The sequence below is a fragment of the Convolutriloba macropyga genome, chromosome 12 (genome assembly GCF_964194025.1).
Source record: "Convolutriloba macropyga chromosome 12, txConMacr16.3, whole genome shotgun sequence".
Lineage (NCBI taxonomy): Eukaryota > Metazoa > Xenacoelomorpha > Acoela > Convolutidae > Convolutriloba > Convolutriloba macropyga.
The window spans coordinates 1,292,440-1,310,609 of NC_134479.1; the positions used below are offsets into that span (position 1 = coordinate 1,292,440).

Below are 18,170 nucleotides of genomic sequence, written 5' to 3' on the forward strand. Positions count from 1 at the left end.
TTGCTTCTGCAAATCAGTCGCAAAGAAAGGGAACCATAAATGGAATGCATTTGCACTTTTCTAAGAATTCATTCACACTTCCGGAGATATCATCATCATTTAATACATGCTGGGAAGATTTTACATCAATTAATCTAACTCTAATAATAGTTATCTAGATTCACCAATTTGACCCGAATATTGATTCTAAGCACCATTTCTTGACGATTCATTTATATAATTTCTTTGATCGAAGTCATATTGCTTGTCTTTCTAATCTGGTAAGTCAAACTTTCTTTCTAATTCTCACTAAGTTTAAGACTATAGTTCGATCGATATTCTAACATGCAGATATGTCATTTGAAGGGCTTCTAAGAAGTTTCTATAAATCGTACGCCTACAACTTAGCAAAGTTCTAAGATCTGTTCAGAGACTCAATGCTCACGGTCTACACCAAATTATCCTACTTTTTATACCGGACCAAAAGTCAATAAAACCGCGAAACACAACCTATAATCACTTCAATGTGAATTAAATAGGGTTACATACTATCGTGGCCTCAATTAAATCAAATTTCACAAAAAAACTAATAGCAGACTGCCAAATAAAGCTGCAAAAAACTTGAATGCCGTGGAAAACCGACAAAGACAGAATTGACTCGATGAATTTATCGAGGCCGTTTGAAAAAGCGATGGGTTCCAATAACTTGTTCAATTTAATTCCGCATAAGATTCCGCCTTTTTAATAGAGATTTTATTAACACGTATGAGTTTCTTTGACCTTAAACTAATTCAATTCGAAAACATTTCGATGAGTGCACTTATCATAATCTCGAGTGGAAGACAATATCAAAAAATTTGGCTTTACCACCTTTTCTCTGTGAAAAATGTACAAAACGCAAAAAAGCGTAAAAAAACAAAAAATGAAGAGTACCTCAATATAACTTAGAACTCCAAAAAACGACTCTTTACAACACGATATGCTACTTAGTGTTTTTTAGGGATTTGAGCACGAGGAGAGTGAGAAACGTCAAAGAAAACAGCTCAGCGGCTTAGTGACTTCCTCTTTCACAAGTTTATCCCATCCCGTTTTTGAGGACGAAAAGTCAAATGGTCAGACGCAAAAAGGATCAGATGAAAAGATGGTATTAAGAAAAATAGCAAAAAAAAGAACAACAGCATTTATATGATTGCAGCAAATTTTTTATTGAGAGCAATTATTAAGTAACCAACTGAACACAGCAAATGACCACAAAAATGGTCTCATTAGAAAGAATATTGTTTACCGCGTAACTTTTACTCTTTTTGCTTTTGATCAAACCACTGCAGCAAGCAGTACTTCCAGATTTAAACTGTAGAAAACAAAACCAATTATCTTCTTTATAAAAGTAAGAGTAGTGCAAATTAACTTATCTTACAGCTAAGGTTACTTTAGACATAATTGCTATGAATTATATTTGGCAAAAGCGCTTCCTTCACAACACTTTTTCATTTTTTTCTCGAGGCTCCTGTAGTTTTACCCTGTGCCTTTCAAATGATGCGTGTTAAGTTGATTTGACTGACTGACTTACCTATGTTTAGCTCCTTGTAGTTGGGTCCAACTAGTTGAGAGAGGTAGGAGTTGAGCATGGCTGCCAATCTGCCGATGATCTCTGGGAGGAGGAATGGCTTCTGTACCTCCCTAGTGAGGTAGTGGAACATGTTCAGTGTCTCATTCACCAGAGTCATGTAACTGCGACACTGACTCTCGTCCTCATGCAGCTTCTTCCTCCTACTCGCCTGCTGTTCTCTGCTCAGCTTATTCCACTCCTAACAAGTCACTTCACTCAACAACACCATTGTCCATCAATTCAAGTCCAATTTGATATCTTTCAAAACCCTTTCTTCTTCCTCCAGCTTCTCTCCAGATTCAGTTCAAAAAAGTACATTCTATTTAAAGATAACCTTATTTTATTTATAATAATAATATTGAATTATTTGCACCAGTCATTCAGTATCTTTGACCGTGGGAGAGCAGTATTGGGCTGATGGCCCGTTCTCGCTAAAATCTGCTTGCTGACAAATCCAAAATGAAAAGAGAAAAGTTCTGATTAGTTTACCCAAGTATTGTTAATTTTAAAAAAGTAGGCCAAATTGAAGAATAGGAGTACGTTCAGCTGAGATCAAAACTTATACGAAATTCTTACTATATCCTCATTACCTAAAATACAACTACTAACTGAGAATTGATGTCACTGATTTGAACATGTAACCAAGAAGCATTCTTAAGACCCCCGTCATCGTGAATACAATTGAGGAAGAGTGAAAGATGTCTACCTAGAGTAATCTCGCCTTTGATAAACCTCGTATGTTTCACTAGACAGTTTTGCACTAAAAAAACTCTTGAAATGAGTAAACCATTACAATATTGGCTAAAATTGTTAAGTCTATGCTTATACAACTCACAGGTTTGTATGGTCACATGATACAATTAATGTTACCCATCAATTGGCAATAGATCAAGAAGTCATGAATGTTGATGTTTGACATTGGTTCCAACTGCTACAGAAACGAGTTGCCTCTACCCAACTATTTTAACTGAAACTCTTTTTCTTAACAAGCTCTCTTCTATTTGGAAACTGGAAAAATTACTCGCTGTTCTAACTCCTGTATCACAACAAAAATTCAAAAAAAGATTTTTTTGATATCAAAAAAAGTTGCGTGTCTGAAGGCCATGTCATTTTTTTTCGGTTTCAGTCGTACCCCAGATGATCGCCCCTTTTAGGTTTCAGACGTCGCCAAAGAAGTCACACACCCTCTTGAAAAACCTGATATGTAAAATTTTTTCTCTCTTTCTTTGAAAAAATAACAAAACTCAATACAAATTGCACTTGATTCCAGGTGCACTTCTAATTTTTCCGGAAAATTTTAATATTGAGACATAGAAAAACCGTACATTTTGTCGGACTTCATAGTTGAAGAGAAGTGACAAGAAGGGTTACTTTTCGTAACCTGCTTTGAGTTGCCCGTTTTTTCTACTTTATGCGCAGACTTTATTAGGTATAAATTCTTAAAATAGCAGTTAGTTTCCAGAAAAAAACTGCAAACGAAGAAACTTTTTGGATAAAAGTAAAAGGCAAACAACTTTGAGTCAAGAAAAGAAGCAAAGAAACTTTACAAAAACGGTGAACATAGTTGTTTTTGAGTTTTGCAACGCATAGTTTTCTCATTCTCAATTTGTCCACTGTCTCAGCTGTTACAGTTGATGTCCACTTTTCCTATGGCCACAGTGGTTAGCAATTGAGGTGCAGAGTTTTTTGAACACTAACAGAAATCACAGGCTTACGAATAGTAATAAAAAAGTACTATTTCTAAGTCTTCTAAAAAATGCTGATGTTTGGCTATAATTAGCTGTGTTTTCGTATCTCGTGTTTCATAACCGCATAACTTTCTTATTTTCTGGATCCACACAATTTATATTGCCGTCCTTTTACAAAACACGTGTTCAGAAAGTTTGACAACAGTAATACAATTAATCTTTTTAATTTGATTTTATGGTTTATATAAGCAAACCAAAAAAATCTATTTTATGGTTTATATAAGCAAACCAAAAAAACCAAAAAAGCAAACCAAAAGCAAACCAAAAAAAAGTCCTGTCGATCCAAAAATATTTTCTGTCTAACACGCGCAAGGTTGGGAGGCTTTTTCACATTTTATCACGAAAAGCAACATTTAGCAACACAAAAGCGTTAAGAGCCTCATTTTTAAGCAAATTCAGCCACCTTCTACAAAAAATGTAGGAACAGTACCGAGGCAAAAATAAGAGCTGCTTTTTCTCTTCGCATTTCGTTTTCGGATTTTCCAGGCGTTTTATCTCTGAAAGAGGAAGAACTCAAGAAAGACTACGTACACCACCGAGCAAGACGACAAAGAAAAACAGGGATTGCATGATTGTTTATATCTTTTTAAAAATATCTGAGCTTAACTTGAAGAATCAACTGGAACTTTTGAACAAAGCAATCACAGAAAAACGAAGTTATAGATCGTTAACCCTGCTGATCAACAAGGCAAACGAAACAGCAACAGAACTCAAAGAATCAACACAGAACATGTTAAAGGAGAACCCTTATCCAAGCAGCGCATTATCAGTGAAAGAAAGACAGTCAAATCCGTTTCCATGTGCTCAAGAAAACAAAGATGAGGTGAAATCTTCAACGACGATGGACAATTTAGCCAATCATTCTCAAGAGTTTGTAATGACTTCGCCTTCTGAGCAAACCTATCTGCCAGCTTCATGAATTCCTACAGGTCATCACCAGCACCTTCACATAACACTGCACAACCACGCCCAAAACCATCTTCGTTTATGCCTAAAATGGACGAGGAACAATCAATGCTGTTTTCAAATGTTAAAAATTTTGTTGTTTATTTTGCATCGTCATCAAAATCTGTGTTCGTTCTGGTCTTAAACTAACTTACGGTCCACTCCTACGTGCCACAAGTCCTTCAACCTTGGCCGTTTGGTACATATGTTTTTTATCGAGTACTTTACCTTGGGTCTGATTTATGCGATGAAATTTGAACGCATTTTTTCCAGCATTTCTAAAAAAGTCCTTTCTGTCTGGAAAAACAAATAACGGTTTGTTTTTCTCAAAATGCAGGTTTTCAGGAGTTTTTTGCTTCAAATTTGTTTTAAAATATTGAAATTCGCAGGTAATTCACTTGAATAAATTGCAGGTACGCAATTTTCGGGAATAGTGCAGATAAAATTTAAATGCACAAGGCATTACCTGAACAGTTTTGAGGTAAATTTAAATATATATTACTTAGAGTGTAGGATTCTTCTTCATATATTCAGCATTTGACCGGAATACTTATCTTGCTCCACCTGGCAAATTACTATTTCTAAGTCTGCTTAGCTTGATCAAAGCCTCTTCTTTTATAGTCTCGCCTGTTAGATTTTATCAAACAATTTTGCCGATCAGTCTGCAACTAATCTATTAGTTTCAATTTTTAAATTTTCAATTTCCAAAGCAAACAAAGCATCATCTGATATGAGCCAGCACAAAACGATACTCAATTCGACAAACCCTTTCGACAAGAATTACAACCACTCAGATGTACAACGAGATCTGAATTGCTAAGAGATTATCTAAAAGATGTATTTAGCGCCAAAACAATTGAAGACTTCAAAGAACAAGAATATACTCGACAACAGCCTCAATGCAGATCAAAACATTTTCCAAATTTGAATACAAAACTAGATCACTCTGGCAATTGGCCAGAAGAAGTGGTCAATGCCACAAAAATGGTCAACCTCACCAGGCAAACGACATTGCCTAAAAATAAGCACAACCAATAAATTGCTGTGATCAGTCAGCAACACTTCCCCACTGTCGGAAAACCTCATTTATATAAGTCTTCAAACTAATCCGAATAGTAACCTATATCCATCAAAACAAAAAGAGACCTCGGAAAAACCTATTTGTTTCGCTACAGCAGCCGATACACTTTTCCGCTTCAAGTGCTTAAACTGTACGAAAACAACCACATAACATGGAAGCATTGAACACAACAAACATGCCTTCACAGAATCAAAAAAAAACTATTTCCAAGATGTCAAAAACAAAAAACCAAAGTGGGGCCGCAGAATTGGATTTAAAACACACTCAAAAAGTCAGCATCAACGAGAATTTCACAGATAAGCACAATCGTCTTTGCCATATTATAGTAAAAAAAAAACACAAACGTGATGTCCTAGCAACCAATCAAAGCAAAACTTCTCCAAATCTTCCTTTTCGTCTGTCAAGCTGAATCAAATTCATTTACAAAGCTAGAAACAGCCTTCCTTCACAAACCTTGGACCCTGTAGAATCCATGCTGGTATATGTTAACCGATCAAAACCTCGTGGCCCCAAATGACCACTTATTGAGAGACACTAGCGTCATAGGTTGCATTCCACAACCCAGCCACTTCAACTTCGATCATCCAGACGCCAGAAATTAAAAATCGTGAACTGTTCAATTTCATATCGCAAGTGCAAACACATGCATTTCAAATAACCAAAATTACCAGGATGTATTAAAGCCCAGTTCTCAACTGCTTTGTTTAGACAGTCAAACACAATTTTATCAGCCTCCACAACTAGGCCCGTTTCCAGCGTTAAATCATAGCGTCTATAGCAAAAACCCTATTGCCACATGAAAATATAACCTTGCAGCAAAACTTCAGCAACGAGCCACCCCTTCAAAAATATTGGAATTCGAGGTCTTCCAGTTAGTTACCATTTGGCTAACCAAAACCACATCTGCGCGATTCCCAAGAAATTCGTGTCAACCAAGAGCCAGTAAAATTCTTGCCAGCTAACAAGTCAATTACCAAAGCCAACAATATTTTTGACTGAAAGCATTCAGTAAAATTGCCCGCTTTGACCCTGCCTCATTTCAATGGCAACCCACTATCATAAATGCATAAATAACTTTTCAATTGTGCAAAATGACACAAGCAAACCAGTTACACAGAATCAATTATCTACAAAACACTGAGTCCTGAAAAGCAACGCAGATAATCGAATTCTATTCTTGCAATCCCGCATAACTACGAAATTGCGCTTAAGGAAATCATAAAACACTTTAGTGACCCAAGTGGGGTAGCCAGTCACACTTGGGTCAACAAAGCGACCATACTACTGTCTAGCAACTTTATATGGAAGTTTAACGCAACATATGCTCCACATTTTTGTGGGGCTTAGGAAATATTGATCCAAATTGCTAAAAGAACGCTCGTGATCATTCCAGATAGCAGACGATTGACGCACAACAACTTCAATACCATAAAATTTCACACGAAAAGTTTGCTTAACTCTCGCCCACTGAAAAAAGTTGCGGACGTTCCCGACAATGAGCATCCGTTGACGCCAACCCATTTTATCATAAAGAGATCATACAAATCTATGCCACCTGGGAACTTCAGTTGCAGAATGCCGGCAACTTTCAAGTCCTGGAAAAACACAAATCAATTGATAAACCAGATCTGGAGGTAGCTTGTTAAAGAACACTTTCTAACGTTGACGAAAAAAAAACAGTGGTTCAGCAAAGATGCAACAGCTCTCAAAATTGACGACATTGTTTGGATACTCCAAAATTTCACGCCACGTGGAATATGGCCTTCAGTGGTTGAAACTTCTCTAGGAAGACCGAACAGTACAAGTATTCAAAGTAAAAACTGTTAACAGCACGTACGTCCGCCCGGTAACGGGTCTCGCTTTGTTCTGCTGATTAGCCGTTTTTTCTCATCTCATTTTCTTGCAACGGCAATCTAGGTAACTCTATCTAACCTCTGGCCTGCGCCTACTTTTTATTCGTTATTTCGCCCTCCTTTTATGCCCTGGAAATTTTTCACCCATCAATTGGCAACAGAGCAAGAGTCATGAAAGTTTGACTTTGATCCCAACTGATACCGAACGAGTAGCATCTACCCGCAAGTATAATTACTGTAACAAAACGCTTATAATTCAACTCTTTTTATTAACAAGCTCTCTAGATCGACATGTAAACTATTAATTCCAATTCAAATTTTTTGGTTTCCATAAGTGTGGTGATTTGCGCTTGCAGTTTTGTCTTATTTTTTGTTCTAATTTTTGTTGTGATTGTCTGTATGATGTGTTTAAATAACTTGTTTTTCTCAAGCCTTTTAAGAACAAACAGAATTACGTCACCAAGATACGATACAACTTACTTTGAGCGTTCTAAAAAAATACCCCCTATCTTTTGGCCTCGGCCTCCGAAAAGGTGTTTCTGTTCAAATTTGTTTAAATTTAATGTAATTTCTCAACACAAAAACTGCTTCTCATTTTTTCGGTCACTACCGTTAGGGCACTCGTTTACATTATTTAATTCCGATTCGTTTACTTAAAACTGGTTGGCAGAGCTTCACTTTTCACAACCGAAGCTCTGCGATTCATCCAAACTCAAAATTATACTCGAGTTATTTGATCACACTAAAATCATTAATGTAAAGAGATAAAAAACAAAGATCCTAGCCTAGAATTGATACTTAGTTCTAGTTAGTTGAGCTTCAGCAGTTTTGACTTTTTATCACAGCTTGAATCATACTGCTTCCGCTGTCTTCTGACAAATATCCATCCAAAATGTTATATATTGCACCCCGAAAGCCGTATTTATAACATTTATGCAAAAAGACACACACCGATATCAAATGCTTCCTTCAAGCCCACAGATCAAAAATTCAAAAGTTTCGTTGCTGTTTTGTGGAGATTAGACCTGATTTCCTTTACCATTGCTACAATAGCAAAAACCAACCGTCTTTTCTCTCTCCCAGAGTAAAACTGCGAATGATAAAATCTAGAAAAATGTGGGATATTTCAAAGTGATCAAATAATCTTCAAAAAATTTCTTACTATTAGAAGCAACAAAACTGGCATGGAATTTCATGGGTCGTAATCAGTGCCAATTTGAACAAACAAATTTGACACACTGTACTGACCGGTACATCTGTTAAGCTTCAATTTTAAAATGATTACAGAATCAGACACACGCTTCAAAAACTAATAGCTTAAATTATAGCAACTAACTTACGGTCCACTCCTACGTGCCACAAGTCCTTCAACCTTGGCCGTTTGGTACATATGTTTTTTATCGAGTACTTTACCTTGGGTCTCATTTATGCGATGAAATTTGAACGCACTTTTTTCCAGCATTTCTCGAAAAACAAATAACGGTTTGTTTTTCTCAAAATGCAGGTTTTCAGGAGTTTTTTGCTTATTTAATTTAATTTAAAATATTGAAATTCGCAGGTAATTCACTTGAATAAATTGCAGGTACGCAATTTTCGGGAATAGTGCAGATAAAATTTAAAAGCACAAGGCTTTACCTGAACAGTTTTGAGGTAAATTTAAATATATATTACTTAGAGTGTAGGATTCTTCTTCATATATTCAGCATTTGACCGGAATACTTATCTTGCTCCACCTGGCAAATTACTATTTCTAAGTCTGCTTAGCTTGATCAAAGCCTCTTCTTTTATAGTCTCGCCTGTTAGATTTTATGAAACAATTTTGCCGATCAGTCTGCAACTAATCTATTAGTTTCAATTTTTAAATTTTCAATTTCCAAAGCAAACAAAGCATCATCTGATATCAGCCAGCACAAAACGATACTCAATTCGACAAACCCTTTCGACAAGAATTACAACCACTCAGATGTACAACGAGATCTGAATTGCTAAGAGATTATCTAAAAGATGTATTTAGCGCCAAAACAATTGAAGACTTCAAAGAACAAGAATATACTCGACAACAGCCTCAATGCAGATCAAAACATTTTCCAAATTTGAATACAAAACTAGATCACTCTGGCAATTGGCCAGAAGAAGTGGTCAATGCCACAAAAATGGTCAACCTCACCAGGCAAACGACATTGCCTAAAAATAAGCACAACCAATAAATTGCTGTGATCAGTCAGCAACACTTCCCCACTGTCGGAAAACCTCATTTATATAAGTCTTCAAACTAATCCGAATAGTAACCTATATCCATCAAAACAAAAAGAGACCTCGGAAAAACCTATTTGTTTCGCTACAGCAGCCGATACACTTTTCCGCTTCAAGTGCTTAAACTGTACGAAAACAACCACATAACATGGAAGCATTGAACACAACAAACATGCCTTCACAGAATCAAAAAAAAAACTATTTCCAAGATGTCAAAAACAAAAAACCAAAGTGGGGCCGCAGAATTGGATTTAAAACACACTCAAAAAGTCAGCATCAACGAGAATTTCACAGATAAGCACAATCGTCTTTGCCATATTATAGTAAAAAAAAACACAAACGTGATGTCCTAGCAACCAATCAAAGCAAAACTTCTCCAAATCTTCCTTTTCGTCTGTCAAGCTGAATCAAATTCATTTACAAAGCTAGAAACAACCTTCCTTCACAAACCTTGGACCCTGTAGAATCCATGCTGGTATCTGTTAACCGATCAAAACCTCGTGGCCCCAAATGACCACTTATTGAGAGACACTAGCGTCATAGGTTGCATTCCACAACCCAGACACTTCAACTTCGATCATCCAGACGCCAGAAAATAAAAATCGTGAACTGTTCAATTTCATATTGCAAGTGCAAACACATGCATTTCAAATAACCAAAATTACCAGGATGTATCAAAGCCCAGTTCTCAACTGCTTTGTTTAGACAGTCAAACACAATTTTATCAGCCTCCACAACTAGGCAGCCAGCGTTAAATCATAGCGTCTATAGCAAAAACCCTATTGCCACATGAAAATATAACCTTGCAGCAAAACTTCAGCAACGAGCCATCCCTTCAAAAATATTGGAATTCGAGGTATTCCAGTTAGTCACCGTTTGGCTAACCAAAACCACATCTGCGCGATTCCCAAGAAATTCGTGTCGACCAAGAGCCAGTAAAATTCTTGCCAGCTAACAAGTCAATTACCAAAGCCAACAAGTCAACAAAGCGACCATACTACTGTCTAGCAACTTTATATGGAAGTTTAACGCAACATATGGTCCACATATTTTTTGGGCTTAGGAACTATTGATCCAAATTGCTAAAAGAACGCTCGTGATCATTCCAGATAGCAGACGATTGACGCACAACAACTTCAAAACCATAAACTTTCACACGGAAAGTTTGCTTAACTCTCGCCCACTGAAAAAAGTTGCGGACGTTCCCGACAATGAGCATCAGCTGACGCCAACCCATTTTATCATAAAGAGATCATACAAATCTATGCCACCTGGGAACTTCAGTTGCAGAATGCCGGCAACTTTCAAGTCCTGGAAAAACACAAATCAATTGATAAACCAGATCTGGAGGTAGCTTGTTAAAGAACACTTTCTAACGTTGACGAAAAAAACAGTGGTTCAGCGAAGATGCAACAGCTCTCAAAATTGACGACATTCTTTGGATACTCAAAAATTTGACGCCACGTGGAATATGGCCTTCAGTGGTTGAAACTTCTCTAGGAAGACCGAACAGTACAAGTATTCAAAGTAAAAACTGCTAACAGCACGTACGTCCGCCCGGTAACCGGTCTCGCTTTGTTCTGCTGATTAGCCGTTTTTTCTCATCTCATTTTCTCGCAACGGCAATCTAGGTAACTCTATCTAACCTCTGGCCTGCGCCTACTTTTTATTCGTTATTTCGCCCCCCTTTTATGCCCTGGAAATTTTTCACCCATCAATTGGCAACAGAGCAAGAGTCATGAAAGTTTGACTTTGATCCCAACTGATACCGAACGAGTAGCATCTACCCGCAAGTATAATTACTGTAACAAAACGCTTATAATTCTACTCTTTTTATTAACAAGCTCTCTAGATCGACAGGTAAACTATTAATTACAATTCAAATTTTTCGGTTTCCATAAGTGTGGTGATTTGCGATTGTCGTTTTGTCTTTATGCAAATGTTCTAATTTTTGTTGTGATTGTCTGTATGATGTGTTTAAATAACTTGTTTTTCTCAAGCCTTTTAAGAACAAACAGAATTACGTCACCAAGATACGATACAACTTACTTTGAGCGTTCTAAAAAAATACCCCCTATCTTTTGGCCTCGGCCTCCGAAAAGGTGTTTCTGTTCAAATTTGTTTAAATTTAATGTAATTTCTCAACACAAAAACTGCTTCTCATTTTTTCGGTCACTACCGTTAGGGCACTCGTTTACATTATTTAATTCCGATTCGTTTACTTAAAACTGGTTGGCAGAGCTTCACTTTTCACAACCGAAGCTCTGCGATTCATCCAAACTCAAAATTATACTCGAGTTATTTGATCACACTAAAATCATTAATGTAAAGAGATAAAAAACAAAGATCCTAGCCTAGAATTGATACTTAGTTCTAGTTAGTTGAGCTTCAGCAGTTTTGACTTTTTATCACAGCTTGAATCATACTGCTTCCGCTGTCTTCTGACAAATATCCATCCAAAATGTTATATATTGCACCCCGAAAGCCGTATTTATAACATTTATGCAAAAAGACACACACCGATATCAAATGCTTCCTTCAAGCCCACAGATCAAAAATTCAAAAGTTTCGTTGCTGTTTTGTGGAGATTAGACCTGATTTCCTTTACCATTGCTACAATAGCAAAAACCAACCGTCTTTTCTCTCTCCCAGAGTAAAACTGCGAATGATAAAATCTAGAAAAATGTGGGATATTTCAAAGTGATCAAATAATCTTCAAAAAATTTCTTACTATTAGAAGCAACAAAACTGGCATGGAATTTCATGGGTCGTAATCAGTGCCAATTTGAACAAACAAATTTGACACACTGTACTGACCGGTACATCTGTTAAGCTTCAATTTTAAAATGATTACAGAATCAGACACACGCTTCAAAAACTAATAGCTTAAATTATAGCAGTCAAGGAAAAATTTGTGGTTGCAGCCTCTGGTTGATCGTTTGACTTCAATCTAAGATATTGATCTTACATATCATACTTTGACTCCGATTTTTTTCGTGACCAAAATGTTGGTTCGGAATTAGGTAATTTTTTCCCAATGATTAAAAAGATATCGTAAGTCTTCTATTTCAGCCGTGAGCAATTAATATTTATCTTTTTGGTAGCTAGAGAATAATACAAACGAAAAACGTTTTCTCATTCTCAACAGATTCAGAATAAAGCTGATTTTTAAAACCTTTTGGACAGGGATAGTTTTCGATATCGCGTTGTTATAATGCTCCCTTATTTCGGCACAATCAGTGCTATCCCCTGTGTGTCTTTTTGTCGCTACGTTTAATGTCAATGCATTTTATGTTGATTTACGAGCTTTTTCAAGGTAATTATCCCGAGTCCAGTGGAAAACAGACGCTCTAAATATAATCCTCATTCAAATGTAAAAAATGAGAGCGCCTAAATAATGGCCTTTGAGAGACTGATGGAAACAATCAAGAGTGAAACAATCACTCCAGTAGTTCGATGTAAGACGAAACATCGATCCGAAAAAAAAATGCATCAGCCAGACCTAAATAATAACCGCAAACTTTGCCGCGCAATTCAAGTTAGAGCAACAGTAAAATCGTTAATAGACGACTGAATAACTAATTTCAATCAAAATACTCTTTAGAGAAAGCCATTTTGTTGAAGAGGAAACAACTAAAACGGAACTTCTATCACGTGAACAACTAAGACATTTTCTTAAGAGATAGAGAAAATAGCCAGGCGCGCAGATACGATTGAAAAATGAGAGCGCGAAGTAAAGGAACAAATTTGAAATTTACAGCTGCTGCTATAAGCGAATAGATCAAAAAGAAATGCGTCAGACGACAAAAATAACACTAGTTCCAAAATATAGTTCCAACACGTTCATCTTACATTTTTGGAGCTCAAAAAACGACAAAACAATCTTCACATAATTAGTGATATACGTGAATTATATATTTTTCAATAAAACAACAATTAAACTCGATTCGATTTTAGAGGCCATTAATATTATTATTGCTGGTTATTTCATCTGCGTACACCTCAATTGAGAACTCCAATACCAAAATAGCTGGCAGATTACCAGAAAATAGCTGCGATAAAAGTGTAGACCAGAAAGTAGTGTAAGGAAGACTTATATTTCTCCTACTCAATTCATAAAATGATTGTTTTGCATTTTTATTTCAGATGCTGGTTCGAGGCAGAGTCCCAATGAATTCAACTAATGTCTTCAACTAACATATTCATCATTCCAAATATTCCAACTGTTTTACAATCTTCCAAATAACTGCAGTATTCAATCCACTTCTACAAACAACCATTCTACGACTTTTTCAGTAAGTTAGTACATACAATTTTATCCAATGACAATCTAGCAATTTAATCTCTTTCAAATTCAATCAAAAATATTCAGGGAGAAATTCTGTAATAATTTATCCATGACACTGCGCCTCTTCAAAAATGTTACTCCATCATGATAGTGTAAAAAATTTTATTTAAAACTTCTACGAAATTTCAGTTTGTTTTTCATGCACTTTAGCAGCAACCATTATAAGCATTTAATCAATTTTGAAAATTAATTATGACATAAGTTATTTTTTGTGCTGCTTTTTAGGTACTTTGAAAATAACATTGAATCTGTAATAACACTTTCGTGTTTTTGTTTTATTACCTTGTCAGGGAATTTTTGTAAAGATTAAGCTTGTGGTTAATAATTGTATTTTCTCTGTCTTTTTCGCTGATTCATTTAGAGTTGCTTAAGATTTTTCGTCAACTGTTGACAAAAAAGGTTCATGTCCATCGGAGGTGCAGTAGTTTGTTGAATGGTTCCACTGTATGAGCGGGCAGACATTAATTGAATTTGATTAATTACAACATTCTCTTTCAACGTTCTACACTTTAGGTGTATAATGAGAATTTGATACGCATCATCGGTAACAATTAGTACTGGTCGAGGTATTATTCCTTTTTCAGATCTCATCAGTTTCGCACAGCGTTTTCCATACTTGTGAACTAAGTAGTTAATGAGACAATGAAAAAAAAATTGATATTATGAATGAGGCTATTCCAATAATGATTGACATTTTCTATGTATGAGCTTGTGTAAATTTATTACGTAGACTGTTACGAACTGTCTGTATATCACACAATATCGGCTCTGCGACTTCATCAAGTTTATCGAACTAGAATCGTTGATACTCAGGCACTTCTGACATTTTCAATTGAATATCTTCAATGAACTGTTGGCGCGCTTGTGCTATTGTTCCCATGTGAGGCAAATTATCAATCGCTGGTATTTTCGCAAGCAAATGTTTGCGTGGATCAGACTAATGTCGAGGCGTGTAATTGTAGCATTGTGACACGAAAACATGCCAGCTCTGATCTCAAGATAGGTTGTTTCAATTTTTGTTCCACACTCGAATTGGATTATACATATCTGACATCCTGCAAGTTTTGTTCGAGTCAGTGGGTCATTGTTCCTCATTGTGCTCAAAAATATGTCAAAATTAGGAGTTACCGAAGTGATCATTCACTTTCCATTGCCAATGTTACGAGCTTTTTCCTTTACTGGCAATTTTACTGTTTTTATATCACATTTTTGTAACGCAATAAAATGGTTGCCAATCAGAAGTGATCCTAGGCATGTGTCATGAGCAGTTTCAAGCGAGACGCCATTAAAGCAAACAGAAAAACTGCTTGACCCTACGCACCTGTCAATTTCATCTTGCGATAGAGGAGCGATTTTATGAGTCGATTCATCTATAGCAATGAAGTCGAATTCGATAGCATACTGCGATGCATATCCATCAGTTCCTTCATTGGGCATCGGAACCGGTATCGCTCTGTAAAGAATAAGAGCAGTTGCTCCTGTCACAAACGCAATCGCCAAAGTGAAGAACATTCCATCCTCCACTACAACATTTCTGAGAATTTATGTTTCGTAAAACGTTAAGAGCTTGATTTGTAGGTATAGCCAAAGATAATCGTTCATTTTCTTTTGTCTGCCAAATTACCACAGCTTCCAGAATTTCTTCAAGAGCTCTTCTTGGAAGTAGAGCCATTGGTATTAGTTTATTGACAATTGTCATAACTGAATTCAAAATTGTAAGCTTGTAGCTAAACACTGCTGTTCTGTATGATTTGATTTCATTCAAGACAGCGGACAACAATCCAATTAAATTTGTCTGAACTTGTAACATTTGATCTCTTGCATAGAAAAGTTGATTGCAAGCCATCAATTTTCTAGAGTTATTACGAATTAACGAAACTGCTTTATTTAGAACTTCCGAGTGATTTTTCTGAGTTTCTGTAATATTGCGTTGACAATTGTTCGCGTCCTTCATGTGATCTGCAATTATGAACATTTTGTCGTTCATTTTCCCCTTTATTTCAATCCATCGCTTGTTATTTTCTATTTGAGTTCAAGCAAAGTCTGTCTTCTCTGTTTTGATCTCTTCCTCCGCATGATCCAAAAATGCTTCCCAGTGAGCAAGCGATACCTGCTCAAGCAGTGACTGCTGTTAGTGCTCCAAATGCAAGCATAGCTGGTCTACGTTTCTGTTTTGAAAGAGTTTTTTGTCCCAAATTGATTTTCTCTAAGTGCTTTCTAAATTTGTTCTTTGATATCTTCCACATCATTTTGAGCTGCAATTAGTTGTTTTTCAACAATTTCAATCAAATTAGTGAAGGTCAAGCCACTTTCGTTTGTTTTCATAAGATTAAGATCGCATCCAAATTCATATTGATGCTAAGAATTGTTTAACACCAGTGATAAGGTGTTCATTTGTAGATGTATTTTTGAGACCAATCGAGGAAACGATACCAGAAATTGAATGTTAACAAATTTTTCTGCTAATAACAATTTTTGTTGATACATGAATTCTATACCTTCTTGTGAATCATCTCTGTTGTTGTAGCATAATTTAACGATTACTAATAGAAATACGATATTTCAAGAAAATCATTTTTGTTTGTTTTCTAATCAAAATGTGGTTTAACAGGGCTTACTTAAGTTCACAGGTGGCCAATCTCAGAAGTCTTTGTTTCCCCTTAGGATAAAATACTTATAAATTTTTCCCTCTTAAATAAATAAATGTCTGAGCTGCATGGTAACTTAGAGAAATTTTGTGGATTTTTCTCAGCGGACTTAAATATCCTAGAGACAAAGAAGTTATTTTTTTTTGTAAAAACCTTCAAGCTGTTTTTATAAATAAAAATTGCTAAGTTGATCGAAGATGTGTGATTACATTTTCAGCAAAATTAGTCTGGACATAATCAACCATAAAAATTTCTAAGTCACGTGTTCCCAAAAGCTTAATCACGCGAATAAACAAAACTTGCTCTACTGAGAGAGCAAAATGACGTCAAAGCAGTCGAAATGGCATGAACAAATGAACAGAAAGCAAAGTTGAAAGGATTATGAGTCCTACAGTCGTAACAAAAATTTTGAGAGAATAAAAAACATAGGAGGACATATACTGACGTACAATTCAAAGAATTTTTTTGACTAAACGAAAAAACATAGCCGGCAGGTTGCCGGAATAGCTAATAAAAATAGACTTGCGTGCCGTATGATAGAGATAGACACAAATACAGATATAAGTTGAAAAAGTTATCGACGCCGCTCAAAAAGCTATATAAAAAATTAAACTATAAATTAATGAAGCTTAATAAAATTCCTTGCGCAGAAGTCTTTTCATTAGGGACATTTATTACACAAATGAGTTCCTTTGACCTTAAACTAATTCAAAATAAACTTAAGGTGCAAAATTCGTTTTATTGAGCGAGGCAAGTCACTTATGATCAAAATCTAATCACGCTAAAAACTTTTGCTAGAGAGAGTGAGAAATGACGTCACGCGCGCAAAAAGAGTTAGTGAGAGAAAGAAGTCATGCAGAAAGTTTGACTTTTTCAGCTTTGAAGTGTGAACAAAAGTAAAACGAAAAAAGGGCGTCAGACGACAAAACAAAAAAAAACCAAGGGCACAGCAATATAGCTCCGCTCAGCTTACAGCTTCGCAGCTATAAATAGACCCAAAAACGGACTACGATTGATTTGGAAAAACAGTTTCTAAAAAAAATCATATGAAAAAAATTTTAAAAAACAGAAAATCAATGTCAAAATGCCGCATGTGAACAAAAAAAACACTAGCGAGAAATTGAAATTTATTTCAAACAAAAAACTAGACCTTGGATAAACTATGAATGGATTGGAAAAACCATTTAGAAAAATAATTCTATCCAAAAAAAAACAGTGAAAATCAATGTGCAATTGCCGCATGTGAACAAAAAACCATTTTCTCACTACTTTAAAATCAGAGCGATAAAATTCACGCCGCAAAACCACTCGCTTTTTCGCTCCATTTCCTGTTTCGGCGTGACCAAAATCACTACTCCAATTTGACTTCAAAAATCATGAAAATGTGTGAACAGATCTTAAAAAAAGACAGCGCCCCAATACAATTCAAATTTTTGAATTGTAAAAAAACATAGCAGGACAAGTCCTGAAACAATTCAAAGAATTTTCATTGATTTAACAAAAAACTAGAACTAGACTGGACTATGAATGGTTTGGGAAAACCATTTAGAAGAAAACGATCAGGAAATTGAAGCAGTAAAAACAGAAGACAATTTGCTGCACGTGAACAAAAACAATCACATCCGACAAAGCAAATTTTGTACAAACACCGTTTTCTGTGCTCAAAAATAGAAGTTAATTGTCCTTTGCCTTCAATCGCTGCTTCA

The 18,170-nt window shown here is 35.9% G+C and overlaps 1 protein-coding gene across 1 annotated transcript in view; it reads right to left on the reverse strand.

Moving 5' to 3' along the window:
* LOC142350275 (ubiquitin conjugation factor E4 B-like) overlaps positions 1 to 18,170 on the reverse strand; it is a 250,124-nt gene that overhangs the window by 27,685 nt on the left and 204,269 nt on the right. Inside the window, exon 9 of the mRNA XM_075402058.1 lies at positions 1,550 to 1,787. Within this exon, the coding sequence (XP_075258173.1) occupies positions 1,550 to 1,787 (238 nt within the window). The remainder of the gene's footprint in view (positions 1 to 1,549; positions 1,788 to 18,170) is intronic.